Source organism: Macaca thibetana, chromosome 9, assembly GCF_024542745.1.
Source record: "Macaca thibetana thibetana isolate TM-01 chromosome 9, ASM2454274v1, whole genome shotgun sequence".
NCBI lineage: Eukaryota > Metazoa > Chordata > Mammalia > Primates > Cercopithecidae > Macaca > Macaca thibetana.
In genome coordinates, this window is record NC_065586.1 from 112,996,046 (window position 1) to 113,013,932 (window position 17,887).

General features: G+C 37.9%; 1 protein-coding gene across 2 annotated transcripts in view; it reads right to left on the minus strand.

Moving 5' to 3' along the window:
* The window catches only part of SHTN1 (shootin 1), a 905,549-nt gene that overhangs the window by 16,911 nt on the left and 870,751 nt on the right, over positions 1-17,887 (minus strand). The window contains exons 14-17 of one of the 2 annotated variants that reach the window (XM_050803967.1): positions 13,458-13,567; positions 9,889-9,942; positions 4,598-4,718; positions 3-195 (exon numbers count right to left, since the gene is read on the minus strand). In XM_050803967.1, the coding sequence (XP_050659924.1) occupies positions 3-195; positions 4,598-4,718; positions 9,889-9,942; positions 13,458-13,567 (478 nt within the window). The remainder of the gene's footprint in view (positions 1-2; positions 196-4,597; positions 4,719-9,888; positions 9,943-13,457; positions 13,568-17,887) is intronic. The other variant, XM_050803968.1, reaches the window with a different exon arrangement.

The window sequence follows — 17,887 nt, forward strand, 5'->3', positions numbered from 1 at the left end:
ACTGAAACGTAACCTTGGAACTTGTGCATCCTTCCAATTTACGGGGCCCTTCACCTGGCTCAGGTGTTGGGGGGGACGGGCTGTTGAATTCTGCCTCCAGAGTTTTCTTGTTCAAGGCTGTTTTTGTTACACTGGATACAGAACCCAACACTGGCATGGATTTGGACTCTGAGGTTGCTAATATCCCAGTTGGACCTTAAAACCAAACACATACCTCAAGTTTAATAATTCTGTATGATGCTTATTAATATGGTACTGAAAAACAGATTAGCTGAAAATCCCTCAAGAAGTGAAAAGGCCACGTTTGTTAAAATTTCAAGAGCATGCTGGAAAAGGTTCTTGTTGGAAATCTGCTCTGCTTTGGTGGTACTAGTACGTTTCAATCTATCAGGACCACACTGAGAAATTGCGCACAAACCTTTAAGAAAACACAAAATCCCAGGCCACAATTCCCTCACTGACCAGGTTCCTTAGTAATAGTGGAATTGTGAAAAGTCTTTTCCTCTCATAGAGTATGGCTTTCTGACAGCCCTACTTGAACCATTTCGCCTCTCAAGAGTTAATTCTTCCCAAAACTCAGCTCTGCATTTTAAACAGAAAACGGAACAATGTCAAAAGGCTCTTTCTAAAAGGCTCATGAAGGCTTCTTGAGCATTAAACAGCTTTTATGAACATTTTCATTTTAATGTGAATGAGAAGTAAGTGGATTTATTTCCTCTTAAAACACAGACACAAAATTATAAAAATTAAGTGGGAAAGAGTTTGGCTATTTACCTTTTGGACTTTTCTGCTCTTTAGGACAGGATTTAAAAACAGTAATAAAACATGTTACTGGAATTATTGGCATATCAATCTAAAAATTCTGGGCATTGAAGCCAGTCCCTAATTTTAGGTGGAAAGATTCTATCCTAGTCAGCTTTCCTCAAAGCATGATTCTAGTAAGTACTTCTTGAAACTTCAGAAGGAAAATGTTTTTAAAACAAAGAGATTTATGACATAAGTCACAAATATGCAAATTAAATGACTATTTCTAGAAATAAAGTGAGAGGATAACCTTGAAATGTGCCAGTAAGAAAAGCACAAAACTTGGGTGTCTCTTGAGTGTCTATCCCTAACAAATGTCAGATCATCTTAAGATGGAAAGTACTAGTGGGTATAATCCAAAATGCTAGCTAATCCCTGACTACTGGTATTAAGCTCTGGAATGCTATTCTTACATTTCGATTTAATGTGCCTGATGTATTCAATATAACAGTGTAACATATCAACTCTAAAAATGAAGGTCTAATTTGAAAAACCTACCTAAGAGAGACTAAAAACTTGTGAACCCATTCTGTTGGACACCTCTCTGAGCCTTGCTCTATGCAGGTGACACAGGACCTCTCTGTTCTAGTGGAAGCCCCAGTTTACAAAGCATTAGTTTCTATCTTCCCTATTTAATTCACCTATACTCTCTAGGCAGACAAGTTTGGACATTATTGGATATTTTGATTTAAAAGGCCTTTTTCGGCTGGGCGTGGTGGTTCATGCTGCAATCCCAGCACTTTGGGAGGCTGAGGTGGGCAGATCACCTGAGGTCAGGAGTCAGAGACCAACCTGGTCAACATGGTGAAACCCTGTCTCTACTAAAAATACAAAAATCAGCCGGGTGTGATGGTGGGCGCCTATAATCCCAGCTACATGGGAGGCTGAGGCAAAAGAATCGCTTGAACTCGGGAGGCAGAGGTTGCAGTGAGCCGAGATCACGCCACTACACTCCAGCCTGGGTGACAGAGAAAGACTTTGTCTCAGAGCGGGGGGGAAAAAAAAAAAAAAAAAAAAAAAAGGCCTTTTCCTCCCAGCTATGTCAAGCCTCATGTTGCATGGAGCTGTGGCAGTTAAGAGAGAACGGCAGAACACAAAGATCAATTAATATTAGAGTTCCTGAAAATATAAATACGAAGCTGAATTCAAGATTTGCTTCTGATCAGCTCTATTCTGCCCTTGGATAAGCATTGACTACAACACTAGGTAGCTTTAAACAACCTGTCCTTGTAAGAAAGATCTGCTTCTGAATACACCAACACATTTTCTGCAAAAAGGAAGGAGAGTAGTGAGCTAAGCTACAGCTCTTATATTTTTCTTGTGTACAAAGAGACATTTTAAAAAATGTACACTGTTTAAGATTATTATTACTGTATCCTGTTTAAGCCGCCCAATGTTCTCCAAGAGGCACTTGCCGCTCTTTGAAATGTTAGTTTGGTAGGCCACAAGGCTAGGTAAAACAAGGGAGCATCGGTTAGATGCATAAGAAAAATCCTAAGGAAAAGGGTACAACATCCTTTGTCCCTGGGGAAGATAACCATTAACCTGAGATCTTAGCTCTGCAAACTCTCAGGCTGTCTCTCTTCTGACGTTTCCTTTCTCTACTGGTGACCTCACATTTACTTTCCCATAAGCCTTTGTGGGCAGAAGAAAATCACCCCAGAGATTCAAGTACCTGAGACACCAACCTATCCAACTCCTCACCTCTGTCACCTGACTCCCCCCATGCAGCTCTGAGGCTTTACTTTCTTCCTTAGGTTCCCCCCTGGAATTTTTATTTGTCGCTCCACAGCCTTTGTAAAAATACTCACATGGTAAAAGCCACCTCTAGTTTGATAACAGAAAAATGTTTTTACCACCTAAAAAATGGTATGATTTCTTTTTTAGATGATAAGAGTCTGTAAGTTTGTTTCCTTCCTTTTTTTTCTTTTGCTTTGGCTATTAGGAAACTCAAAGGAAATTTCTACTCAATTACAAGTCACTCTCTTAGCGTGTATTTGCTCTCTACCTCACCAATGAGTTCTCATTTTTCTATTCATTTATTAACGGTTCTACTGAATATGTATTTTCTATTCTAACTGCCCTAAAATAATACAAATATTTGTATATTGGTGGAATATAATACATAAAATGAAAGATTCCCACCATGTACACGAAATGTGTTCCTTTCTGTACTCTGAAATATTCAAATTTCCGTATTAACTGAAATAAAAACCTCTGCTCACTTCTTCCATTGAAAACTAACTCTGAAATGTGAGTGTTGCACATTTTGACCAAATTTGTGAGTGAAGTAAGAATGTTTCTGGAGGAACAAAAAAGCCAGTGGCAAAACACAAAATGTGAACGACAGAGCACTAAAATGGCACATCAACAAAGTCCTTAAAAATAGCAATGTTTACATGAGCACTTTAAGGCTGAAATGATGTAAAGGATGACTCAAGCACTGATTAAGTCACAAAATGAATAACGATTATATGTTACGTGGAGGCTGCATAATACTCGCAAAGCCATCCTAAGAAAAAAATGCTGTGGCACCCCCTTAATTTTCCTGAGGTAGTTGTTTTGGGGGGCACAGTGGCGGGGAGAATCTTTGTAAGATTTTAATAATAGAACCTCCAAACCAACCGAAAAACTGAATGGCTGATTTTTTTTTTTAAAGAAGAAAACAAAAGTTTCCTCTTTTTATAACAGAAGTTTGGTTGGTATTAAGCCACTTTGGGTTCGAGGAATCAATTTACTCAATTGTCTGAGTAAATCTCTCTCTGAACATTAGAACTTGATGTTCAAAAACCCATCTTTAATATTCTAGCTACTTAAATTTGGTCAATGTGACTCAGTATTTTCCAGATTTAAACTATTATGATAGACTACTTGAAGCTGACTGAACTCAATCTAGAAGCCTCAGCCCATTAGCCGTGGTTGCTGATTAATTTTACTTTAAGGTAGTTTTTTGAAGTCGGTTCTCACCTGGCCACAAAGGGAAATCTCATAAAGGTTTCCATTAATTCCCATGACCGAGCTGATGAAACCACTGAAGACACGCACAGTTCTGGGAAATATTTTGAGGCCTAATACAGACCTAATGTCACACAAATACAAACTGTGAGCTCGAGATTTGCTCAGATGGTAGGTACATTATTGTCGGTGACAGAGCTGGAATTTCCCAGTCACTCAGTTCACAAGTAGGCACATTAAGCTAAAGGGATACAAAGAGTAAGGATGATTTTCTTGCATTTGTAACTGATGTGTAATTTCTACTGCAACTACTAATTATTGTGTGCTTATTTCGTGCCATGCACATTGCTAAGCATTTTTCACATATTGACTTAATCTTTAGAATAATCCTATGAAGCAGTGCTTTTATTATTCTTATTTTATAGATGAAGAAACTGAGGCACAAAGAGGTTGAGTAATTTGCTTAAGGGCAACCAGCTAGTATACAAGAGAACTAGGCCTCAAACTTGGGCGGTCTGGCTCCAGAGCCTGTATTTGATGCTATATTGTTGCCAAAACTCTTCCTGAATGTCTTTACACAAGGGCATCTTGCATTAAACAAAGCAGATCTATAAATGCCTGGTTACCTACAAATAAATAAACATACCAATAAATAAAAATATCTAAGAGTTCTTATGAGATATCCATAAATATCTTTACCCATCCCATACTTCTCACTCATATTAAAAATAAATATTTTAATAATAATTTTTAAAAGCTTGTTTCATGTTAAAAGAGACTTAGAAGAAGATGTTTCAGAGATGAAGAGAAGGACTGTGGAGAATTCAAACCGGCTTACTACTGCTATCTGCTTCTGCTGTCACCTTTCTGCGACGCAAAATCCTTTCTAACTCAGTTTCACTGTTTTCAGGGTCAAGGGATTTTAAGCTTCTTGAACTAGTGGATTTGTTAAGTGTCCCCTAAAGTGAAAACAAAACAAAAACAAAAAGGTTAATGTCTTAATACAATATACAAAAGAATATAAAAATCAAACCATGAAAACATTACCAGAATTTGAATGGAATTATGAAACAAAATGAATTTGCTATATATTAATATTTTTTAAATGCGCACATTTTCAACAAGACAGTGTTGGATCATTTAAGAAGATGCTACTGATGGTGTAAATACTAGCTTTTGTTTCCGAAGAACAGTACAAGAACACTTCTGGAAGAGGTGACTGTGTGAAATTCATCAGTGGGAAGGTACCTGCATATCGACGATTAAGACTGATGTGTGTTGACTGGGTGGAGAAGAGAATTGATATATTAAACTCACCTTAGAAGGATATGTTTATATGGCAGCCACAAGCTACTAAACTGAAATCACAGCGGCACTGAAAAATGTGTGACTGATCCTTCAGAGGGTGACCCTGGCTGCACACCTGATGTCCGTGGCGTCGTAGCTGTCAAAGGAGGCACATAATGCTCTCCAGGGGCCGACCCAAAGAAGGGCTGCACTGAGCACATCTTGACTTCAGTATGAAAGGAAAGTTATAATCATACAGAGAGGCAAGCAAGGGTCGGCATCTTAACTCCACATTCCTAACACAGGGGACAGTTAATGTAATATTCAGGGCCCAGAAGACACTGAGGGAAACAAGAGATGCTATAAATCTGTACTCCTGCTGAAACTGATACTGGCTTTCAAGAAGACAGAGAAAGATCCATGTTTCCCTGCTCTGGCTCCTCCGAGAAGTATGTTACAGAGTGAGAGCTATGGTTTTCCATCTCCATTACTAGTCAAGTGTCTGTACAGAACACTGGGGGACGTATTTCTCAGTATATATAAGGATTTAATACATCAACAAGTCTTTCATAAGAGATGCCCATTATTTCTTTGAAATGGTCCTCCTCAACTGTGCCACATACTTGGGAGGCAGTGGAGGGAGGGGAAGGCAGGAGAACCATAATCTTTTGATCAGAGGAAATAAGAACCTCAGGTCTGGTGTAACTTGCCAGACTTCACGCCAGAGCCAAAAGGCAGCTTTTGCCCACCAAGGCTAAAAACCTTCCCAGCCTCTGTAATGTCTGAACTCACTAAAGATTTGCCTTGATCCCGCTCCCTCCCTGCCTGCCAACTCCCTGAAGGGTTCTAAGAACTCTAGTGGCTAAAAATGGTAACCCTTGTTTCTTCTTTAGCCTATAAAATAAAACAAACCAAAAAAAAGGTGCTTATAAAATCAAATGGCTACAAATCTCATATAACAGAGGTTATGTTATTTTGTTTAGGGAAGTTTTTCCCCAACTGCTTAAAGTTATAGAAAAGTAACCCGTTGTCAGGGAAGACACTGACGTAACAAGATTAGGAGATCATATTATTTTGCTGTCAGCTGCCTAATCAACTGGTTTGCAGAAGACTTAAATAAGGCTCATATTTTAATCAGGCATACAATTTTTTTCCCTAGAAGTATCTCTTTTTGCTTTTCATTTATTGTGAAAATTCATTAAATACATTAAAAGGACTATCACATCACATGTAACACTTTAATGGCTTATTTTATCATTAAAATCTGGTTTGTTTCTTTAACATTGCTGATATGCTTCTACGTGTAGAAGAGTCACACCGTGAGGTGTGACCGATACTGACAAGATACAGAAAATAGAACCATAGCCACTTTACATTTGAAAAAAGTACTACAACTACTATTCCCATATCATTTGTATTGATAATTTTTTAAAACTTACCATCTCTATCATTTGTAAACAGAGCCTGTCTAGGGACAGGTCCCACAATAAGTCATTGATAGGGCTGGATCTAGCACTTTTTTCCGAAACCAATACTCTTTTCCTACTTCAAACCACTGTGATCATTTAACAATCTTCTAGTCAAATGTTCATAATACTGACTATCTAATTTGTAAAAAAAATATTTTTGAAAAACATAAGGTCATCACTACTAAAATAAGTTGTAAAACTACTACATTGTTTCAATAGCAAGGACACTGTGTAATTTTTCTCAATGGCTTGATTTAATTCAAGGAAAACTTATAATGTGTGTGTTCGTATATACATACATACCTTTCAAGGATATCTTTTATTGATGAATGTCTCTTTCACAATATTTTCTAGCTTTTTATTTGGATAATGGCATTATTTCCTCAAATTCTTGACTGTGGTAAGCTACTCTCTCATCATACCTGATTACTGAAGGTATCCATTTTCATGTTCTAACCCTTGAATCCCCAACTTCTTTCTCCATTTACTGATGGATGTGGTGGCTTCAGCTAATATATGAGTAAACTTTCAATACAAGGGCAATTGTGGAGGAAAGAAAGGTTTCTGCATGACTCTCAACTGAAATGATGAAGAACTCAGCTAATAAAATACCAAGACTATTTTAGTTATCTCTTTATATTAGAAACAAAATTTGAGAATCAGAAATTAACTGAGAAACTGTGGTACATATAATTCCTTCACTTTATAGAAAAGAGAATTCAAACTCAGTGAGCCTCAGGGTCTAGGGACAGGTCCCACAATAAGTCATTGATAGGGCTGGATCTAGCACTTAGATTTCCCAAGTCCGAAACCAATACTCTTTTCCTACTTCAAACCACTGTGATCATTTAACAATCTTAGGCCCCACGCTAGTCAAATGTTCATAATACTGACTAATCTAATTGTCAGGCAAAATTAACTATTCAAAAACTTCTGGGTATTTTGGAAAACTGAAGATGTCTGAAAAAGACCCATATAATTTTTTAAAAGTTGATTTTAGTTCTTTGATTTACAGCCAACCGAAATTGAGAAGAGAATTTTGATTTGTATCAATCTATTCTTCAGAAATCACCACTGTCACTTAGAGTGGCTTTTTAAGTAACTAGGGTGACTCAAAAGGTTTCATTTCCTAAACCTCAAAACCTTCTGTGACTATGAGAAATGGACTATACATATTTTTATCTACAAAATACCCAGCTTTAAAACTTAAGTGGAAGTAGGTTTGGAAAAAGGAGGTCTGTCAATACTGAGACATTAAAAACTGGCTTGAAAATTGTTCAACTCAGAAAATAGAATAGGGCTTTGAAACTCCCCCAAACCAGAGACTTGTTTTCTACCTGTGGGCTAACTTAGCAGAAGGCCAAATCACTAAGTCTTACAACTTGGGTCACATTCCATTTCATCAAAAAATAACCCACACTGAGCTTCTTTCTGGTTCTGTTCCACAATAGAACCAAACCCAGTGTTTCTTGGTTTCTTGACAACCCCTGGTACCCAGTGCTTGTGTTTTTCAGTACACAAAATGCAGGCTTTTTGTGTTCATCTTAATTGTTTCTTACATGCCTTGATTGTGAGGTTGGCACCATGTGTTTTACAGGGTACTAACTTCAATAATCGAACTAGTCTGAACTTCAGCAACAAGCACCACCAAAGACCCAAATGTCTGGCACGTTGAGCTAGGAGCTTTCTTTTTCTCTTTTTTATAAGAATGTGTGTGGTTTATAGGCTCCAGGTGACAGGGAATTACAAATAGTCCATCCTCCCTCAAAGAAACTTCTATGGGGGAAGAGGAGAACTGCCACTTGGCAAAGAGTAGGGGAGAGAATCATGAGTTCTACTTTTAAAAAAACTTAAGGTAAAGAAATAATGTTGTCAGAGTAGTAACTCCTAGTGATACATTAATGCCAGGTAAGGCGGTGAGATCTAAAGATAGATCCAAGGCAAGAAGGATGGGGGCAATTTGCATTAAAAAAGATGTCTTAAACTTTTTTATAATTTATAAATTATTTCACGAATTTCTCTCCTTGAAGTGGCACAAAATTATGGTGAATAAGGTATTTAAGAGTAATGCTGTAATTCAGTAAACTTGCTACCATCCAGCATTCTCAGAGAATGGGATATCTTGGCTAATCAAATATTATCATATGTACCTCATAGAAATGTCTGATTTTCAAAATTAACCTAATTTTTAAAAAGTCAAACTCAGTATAGTCTACTCTTTCACTGTTGACCAGAACCGTGCCCCAGGGGACATCTTTATGAATATGAATTAGCATTATAACACAAACATAACAAAAGAGACTGTCATAGGGAGGTCTCCTTAATAGAACACTGAATAACAGACTTTTCTGATCAAAGAATCCATTAGATAATCACCACACGCTTTTTCAATGGCTTTAATACATTATTCTGTAGGTAGGCCACCACTGTTAGCCAGTGATACACCTCTCTTCAGTGCTAATCCCACTCACTTAAAACTAAAGCAAACTAATTAAGCCATTCTGGGTTAAGTCTACTGTTTAAAGACATGCTTGATGAAAATAATCCTGTTTACCACAATTATGTGGATGTCTACATGCAATGCATAATTAGCACAGCAACAACAAACATGCGAGTATTCAGTCCTGTACCTCCGCCCCCATGTTTGTTGACTTACTGTGCATAATAACTGGGATTGGGACTGAAACAGGATCTGAGAATAGAGCTCTTAATATCTGAAACATTTTCTAAGTGAGGCATCTGTCTCTGACAGCAATGGCTGGAGAGTGCAGTAGCCGCTGATTCCACGGCAAAAGCTCACAGTTTGAAAAGCAAAAATATGACTAGAAAGGGACACAAAGCATGCTCTCCAACCGTCAGAAAATAAAATTAGTAACATAAAAAAGGGCCTCTTATTTTATTCCTCAATTTATCATCAAATAATTGTTTCGACTGTGAGGAAAGGCAGACTGTGACCCTGTTACGAAGATATTTGGGGAGGCGCTTAGCTTCACATTTAGGATTCTCCTTTTAGGCTTCAAAGTAAAGCATTATTCATCTATTGTATTTCTGTTTTTCATCAACATGTACGGATCCTTACATATGGCCAGACACTTCATCTTCAAGCTGTGATGCCAGGATTGGAGGGCAAGAACAGGAAACCATGACTTTGGTGAAAGTGTAACCACTCTTTTAGAATAAAAACAGCACAGTGTTATTTGATACATTATTAACATATGTGATAGAGCAGTCTGTAAGCACAATCAAACTGGCCAAAGACGAGGCTAATTGTAAATGGGAATAAAACACACCACAAACAACTCACAAAAAAACAGATTTTAAAATACTCTCCTTTCATTTCCCCATTAAACAATAAACCGAAATCTATTCTTACCAGTATTCCTTTTAGTTCATCCACTGCACTTTCGCAGCCTTTAGAAGATTCTGGCTATAATTTTAAAAAGAAAGAAAAATTACTGAGTAATTCAGTTTTAAGATACTAAACAATGATTTTTACATGGCAAAGTATTAGTAGCCTTATATTGGTAATATATATGACTATGTATATTTTTAAATTAGGTCTATGTCTTAAGGTTAGGAAAAAATACTAGCCATGTTAGCGCTCTCAAGTAGCAGTTAAACAAAAAAGAAGTTATATTCAAAGCGAAAGGAGACAAGCTACCCTCTTCTAAATACCATATTGTTACCTCTTGATTATTATCATAGAGAAGATTTGGTAAACATCAGATTTCAAAGGTCTGATTCCAAATTATTCAGAGCTTCTTACAGTAAACTGTTCTCCACTGGCATTGCTGGACTCTGCCAGCAGGCAGGGACTAGGAAGAAGGCAGTGCAGAGCAGAAGCAAGCCACAGGGCAGAAACCCTCTCTCTCAGCTCCACAAGCTATGGGAGGAGGTCAGCTTACAGGGGCCTGGCATGTAAGAATTTCCCAAGAGGACAGAGTCCAGAGAGCAGGGTCCAGCAAAGCACCTGGCTACAGGAGAAAGTTAGCATGGCTGGCTGCCAGAGCAGTGCCAGACCTCAGAGGAGGGGCAGTCCAATCACTCATCTTGGAGGGAAAGTCAGGCTTGAGCAAGGTAGTATTTGAGTTAGGTGTGTTGATTACAAGCTCAGCTCTCTTCTGGCCATACCACGGACAAAACGATTTGAAGTAAAATTCTGGGTATGATTTGCCTGCCCCACAATACCTAACGATCTCTGTAGATCACTCAACTAATTAATGGAGGGAAAATTTCGCATGAGAACCTCATGAAAAGTAAGTTCAGAAAAGACTTCTGCTCTCCCTCGTACCACTTCCTTTCACGAAGGATAGAGATGAAGGGGAAACTTGCCAGACACAGTGAAAGGAACCCCTTGAGCCTCTTATTCCTGGAGAATAGGTAAGGTTATATTCTCTCTCATCAAAAAATGAGAGTGAATCAACAGCAACCTATAATCCTTTCCTCTCAAAAACAGAATCTAAAAATAAGATCCTACTTCAAATTTTAAAAACAGAGAAGTAAGAGAGAGAGAGGTTTGCTGCTCATGTGCAAAGCTAAGGCATTCAGCTCTCATAGCGCAGATTTTCTGTGAAATACACATGCCCTTAGTGCCAGTCAATAAGCACTAAGACACTAATTTCAACCACACTGGCACCAACACCACCACCAAAGGAATTTAGAAAATAAGCGGTTAAATTAATATTCTCAAGGCAGGCTTGACTTCTGCAGGTCAACCCTTCAGGTGATAAGCTGTGACGTTCAAACAAATGCCCTGCCTTTAGGCATACCCGAAAGTGCTGCCATGCCACTCAGGCTGCCCTCTGACTGCACAAGCCTTTTGCACCCTGGACCACAAAATGTCACCATCTGTGACATTTCAGGAGAGCCCTGATGGTACTAGGGGAAGACGTCTGTCCTCAAGCATGCAGCGACCATCTGTTTTAAAGGTTATTGACCAGGTCATTCAGCACTATATCTGCACAGTTTAAGATTACCAGCAAGAAAACCCAGTCGTCCACTGATCCTTGCTCAGTTGCTTCCCAGAGTTTGAATTGACATTAAATAATGTGTAACTGCAGGAAGAGTCATGGGAAGAAAGAAAAAGCACAAAGTGATATTCTGAAAATGAAAGTATGTATGGAACATTGTTTATGATTTAAGAAGTTTTCAACCTTTTTCTTTCGAAACTAATTTTGCTTCTTTATGGCATTGCGTTTTTCTCTAGTAAATAGTTTGGTTTTGCTTATTCTTTCCATAATTAGTGGTGATATGAAAGTCATAAAAATGGATTCTTTTTCAAAGGTGGCACTCAGACCTTGCATTTTAAAGTATTTTCACACTTTATTCCATTTGATCTTGACAACAACCCCATGTGTCAGATAAGACAGGTGCTGTCCCCATCTTGAAGAGAAGAAGTGTGGGGAAGCTGGGTGACAGTGCCAGGGCCCAACTCCAACAGCTCTGCTCTTCACTCTCTTGCCAGACACCAGCACTGGGCCAGCTGTGCCAGATCATTCTACACACTCAGCTTCTCCTCCACTTTTACATTTCATCCTTTACTTAGAAAACTGCTTTCAGATCATTGGCACAAGACTGAACTATTTTACGTGGTTGGCTGAAGCTTCTGTTTCCTTAGATGTAAATTTACTCTTGGAGTTGAGTATTCTTTTCCTCTTTCCAATCCTTTCCCACGTACAGCCCACACTATAGCCCCTCTCGCCTTACATGGCTATTTTGCCTGCCTGTGACAAAGTGGCAACTTAGAAAACCCATCAGAGGCCAGGCACGGTGGCTCACGCCTGTAATCCCAACACTTTGGGAGGCCAAGGCGGACAGATCACGAGGTCAAGAGATCGAGACCATCCTGGCCAACATGGTGAAACCCCGTCTCTACTAAAAATATAAAAATTAGCTGGGCTTGGTGGCGGGCGCCTGTAGTCCCAGCTATTTGGGAGGCAGCGGCAGAAGAATCGCTTGAACACAGGAGGCAGAGGTTGCAGTGAGCCGAGATTGTGCCACTGCACTCTAGCCTGGTGACAGAGTGAGACTCCGTCTAAAAGAAAAAAGAAAGAAAGAAAGAAAAAAGACAAACCCCTCAGAATGTGTACTGAACAGTCATAACACTGGGGGACGTTCACGCAGTTGAGGCAGGGCAGCCTCGAGAGGGAGAAATAACCAAACCATAAAGGTTAGTGAAGAAGGGGAAGGAAGAAGGGGAAGTGGAAGAAGAGAAAGAACCGGTCAGTTCATACCTAATTAGAGAGGAGAAAGAATATTTTTCAAGAAAAATGTTTAAAACTATTATTGGGCTTATTGAAATGTAACAGATATACAAACAAAGGCAGGGGAAACATCATGAAAGGGATTCTAAGCGCCTCCACAGATCCTGGAGCACTCGCTGTGGTCTAGTTTAGAAGAGAGCTTTTCTCCTTGAAGTGACTTGGAAAACATTTGTGAAATTAATGAAAACAATCATATAAGTCTCACTATTTTCCCCAAAGTTGTCCTGGTTTTGTTCTGCTGTTATTATGCGATTCCGTCCACTATAATAGAAGCCTCAGAAAGGCGAGGGTGTTTGCCTATTTTGTTCACTACTTTATCCCCCGTGCCTAAAACAGTATCTGGCGCATAGTAGATAATCAGTAGAATCACACAGAAGAATCAGGAATCAAAAGAAAGGATGTGATCATTGTTATTTGTTTGGTGTAACAGTTCATATCACTGTCTCTCGTAATGAGATGACAGCACCCCCAAAAGAACATGGCTTCCATTTTATACTGATTTAGGTTCACCATGGATCCTCCTGAAACATGCTTATGTGGAAGTAAAAGTTTTTGTGACACATTAGCTTTATCCTAAGATTTGACAGTGAGTCCTGATGCAGTTTTCATCAAATTTCAAATCTGTACATTTAAAAAAGGAAATATCAAGCAGGGAAAAAAGCATTTAGTCACTCCATACCTTTGTCTTCGGTCTGACTGTCTGATTAACAGGTCTAAGATGAACTCCCTTTTTAATTCTATCCATCATCTCTTCAACTGCTTGCCTCTTTAGATCTGTGACTTCTTCAGCTGTTCAAAGAACACATACATAAATCCTCTTATGTTACAAGAAAACAGCTACTTCCTATTTTTTGGTGACTTGGAAAAATTACACTATGTGATTAATCATGGTCATTTTTCATTCACAGTTGCAGAACACTAAAAATTTACTAAAGTTAATAGCTATCAGGTAGCAACATTTAAAGGAAAAACTTTTACAGAAAAAAATCTGATCAGAAAAATAAGAGTTATAAAAATCTGTAGCCTGGATCCAAGTCAGTATTGTCTTGCCTCTGTCAACAAAGTAGACTTTGTTCATTTGTCAGCATTTTTCCAGGTCTTTAAAATCCCAACTTTGTGCCTAATCTCAAATAATCTTTGTCTCAAAGATGTTTTTACAACTTACTGTACATCCTATGTCAAAGAAATCAGCCCAAAAAAGAAACAACTACCAGAAATCCATTAGGGGAAAAAAAGATGAAATAGATGTTTTTCTTGTTGGAATAAGTCTATAGTCAAAAGACAAACAGCAAGTAAATAAAATCTATTTTTAAATTGCCATCTTTTGTTTAGGAATTATATGGAAAGGAAACATTTAAGCAAACCTTTCTCAAGTCTTTTTAAATTGTCACTGTTAAAAGAAAACACATGTAGCAATAATTGCAATTAAGTAATTACATTTGATTTTAAAATTCAACTATCTTTTGTTTAAACTTGCCACTACTTTGCTGCAAAAAAAAAAATACATAAATAAAAAAGAGGTGGAGATGTGTATCAATTGGATGAATGTAACTGAGGTGAACTTAAACTGTTGATCAGAAAAGTGAAATGTCTCTCTTGTAGAATAGCTTGAGCAAAATCACAGAACCATTTCAGAACATTTATCACCATTAATGCAGTTCTAGGTCTTGTGTTTACCTCCATCCAGCTCACTGCAACCTTCATATTTGAGTTTATCTCATAGGGACCTTCCAATTACCGTCTTTAATAGACTCTACACTGCCTGGCAATATGGTGGGTGCTCAACAAGTCTCTACTGACTATTGGCTTCTGAAGTTTCTGCTTTAAATGGCTACTAATGTCTTTATGATTTGAGTAGAAATGACTAAACCCCAAAAGGCTGGCTTCTAAATGCAGGCAATCACTACTGCATCCCCAAGCCAATTAGCTCCAGTATCAGGCTTTGCAATAAGGAGGCCTTATTATGGCTTCTTTTTCTGCTACAAGGCCAGACTCCATTTCAACCCTGGGTAGCCATTCCTCTTGTGTAAGTGCCTAGGGGAGCAACTAAGAGAGACCAGAAGTTTCCATTATCCTCATCTCTACAAGTCCACAAAGAGGGATCACTGCCATATTCACTGTATAACCTAGATTTTCTGATACCATCCTAACTTCAAAGAGAATTGTCAACCTCAGAAGCCATTGAAATGCTGAGAATTAAAATCTCTTAACATCTAAACAACAGTTTTCAGATCCAGAAGTCAAAACAAGTATCTTTTGCCAAGCAACATGGGAAACGTGGTCACCAAAGTTAGAACTCATCTACCAGTAAATGAAAGATGACTAAACTGTGGGTTGATCAATCATGTGCCCTTAAACAGCATTTTCTTAGGCAGCTTCTTCTGATGGTTCACAAACATCAACAAAGGAACAGATAAGTAAATTATGATGGGTAGAAATTCATTCATTTATTCAATCATTCATTCCTTCATTCACTCACTCACTCACTCAATATCTGCATATGTGTTGTGAACTACACAGTGCTTTTGCTGACCCTATTCAAAACCCAGGGAGACAAAACCCAGATCTGCCATCCAAGCATCTGGTATGGGTGTGGGATTTATTCCTGAGAATCTAGAAAATACTTTTTTTTTTTTTTTTTTTTTTTTTTTTGAGATAGAGTCTTGCCCTGTTGCCCAGAGCTGGAGTGCAAGGGCACGATCTCGGCTCACTGCAACCTCCAACTCCCAGGTTCAAGCAATCCTCCTGCCTCAGCCTCTTGAGTAGCTGGGATTATAGGCGCGTGCCACTATGCCCAGCTAATTTTTGTATTTTTAGTAGAGATGGGGTTTCACCATAGAAAATACATTTTTAAAACATTTGATTTTTCAGAAAGTCTGCCATTTTGAGTCTAGGAAGAGCTGCATGGTAATAGGAACACCGCCTACAAACAGATTAGCACTCTGTAAGAAATGACTGAAACCCAATTAAATGCACCATACAAAAACTAATTAAGGCAGACAGATGGAGAATTATGGCCAACACCATTCAAATCTGCTACAGCATCTAACATAGCAGGAATTTAAAGTAGTTTCTTATATTTGCTTGCCAGAATCATAGTGATAATTCAGAGACGTGCCACTATCTGTATTGTGTACAGATTATAAACCAGGCTTTAATTTCTCAGTCTTTTTCAAATGTAAAGGCTGAATTGGTTTTAAGGAAAAGAAATCATTCTTATCAGATTCCCTACTCAGGCGCAATACAAGAGCAATGCGAGGTTAGCCACACAAGCTTTCTCTCTTGCCGATCCTGTTTTTGACCTAGCAAAAAGCAATCTATATGAACTTCTAAACTATTAAGCAGTTCTAATAAATCTGCAAGAATCACCTACAGAGAGCTCATGGTATGTTTTGTAATTCTTTCTGCAATCACACAGTTGGTAATTGTCTCACAAAAGCATGTAATCAAGGGGACAATAGAAATATGCAGGATACTGGAGATTAAAGAAAAGGGACAAATGAAGACAACAGGTCTAATGTTATTGAACTGCCACAGGAAAATGAAATCAAATGCTCTTTGAGTTAGTGCTTCAAGGTCAGTCTTGGATCAGAAAGCTACATGTAATTAACTGGGGCTTAAATTTTAAGATCCACTTGAAAAATAAGTTAGTTCCTTTAAAAAAAAAAAAAAAAAAGACCCACAGACAAAACCATCACCTGATTACTAAATAAAACCTTCTGTTATTACCTCAAAGAAAAAAAAATGAATTTCCAAATTCCACAGGATTACTATTTCACTAACTTTTTTTTTTTAAGGTAATTTAAAAAAAAAATCTTATGCCACCATGATGTACCAAATTTCTAAAGAATACCTTATAGTTGAATTAAGTTCAAATCTGACATCAGGTCATAAAGTTAAAGAAATTTCCTTAGCTACAATAATCACAAGAACCTGTGGGATGAGGATTCCCTTTGCCCCTCCCACATGATGGCTAGTACCTTTTCCATGTTTTTCCATGGTAACATTTTGAGTATTTTCTGTGATGGATACTACTCTAAACACTTTTCACATTGTGAGACTCACTAATTCTCACAACAATCCTGTGAAATAGGAAGTACTATTATCCCCATTCTACAGATTAGCAAATCAAGGCACAGCAAAGTAAGAAAATACCAACAAATTCATGACCTGAATGTATGATTAACAGTAGGCATACTTTCGAAATCCAGAACTGGCCTAATAAATACATTCTTGTCAAAATCAGAGTTATTATCTCCAGAGTGTAATGATCTCTTACATTCAATTCTTAAAACTATCTATAAAATATTCTGCAGTCTTTCTTTACAGTGAAGTTTTTTAGAGCCATAAGTAAGGAGTAAACGTTCCCCCACTTATAAACTCTGAAAACCTCATCAACTGTAAGTTAAAAGCCATCGTAAGACGCTAACCTAAGAAAGAAAACACAGTGAATGTGAGACAAGTCACTATGTTATAAATGCAAACCCCAAAGTGTCACAGAGAATTCCAATGTTTGATGCCTGACATTAATTCATCATGCATTTAATCATTGATTTATTCACTCAACAACTATTTTTTCAGTGTGACCTATTAACAAGACACTATAAATAACTGCCTTGCCAGATAGAAAGAGGGTACTGCTTCAGCCACGTGTGAGTACAGTATGTATTATTCAACGCTGTATGATTTTTAGGGTTGCTCCAGTCTAAAAATCTCAAGAGCAACTTCTATATTGGTAACTCTACTTAGAATCCCAAAATAGCAATCCGGTAGCCCAAGGATGTGTGAGAAAATACTGTCACATTTCATGAATTATAAATAAATATCATTTTTGTAAGAAAAACTGTATAGTTCCTAAAATTGGGGGTTAAAAAATTTTAGAATAATTTTTCTTTTGATGATGTGATTTACTTGGAAGGAAAATTCATTTTATTCCGATTTCCCCCCAATCCTCTAAGATATACCAATTGTCTCCCCCGAAAAAATTGCAACAAAATTTAAATTATAGCATCAGGAAACGCTAACAGCCAGTAACCCAAGAGCAGGGCTGCCCAGCAAATCACCAAAGGCGGAACGGCTTTAGAATCCTGCAATGCCTGTGCAATGCAG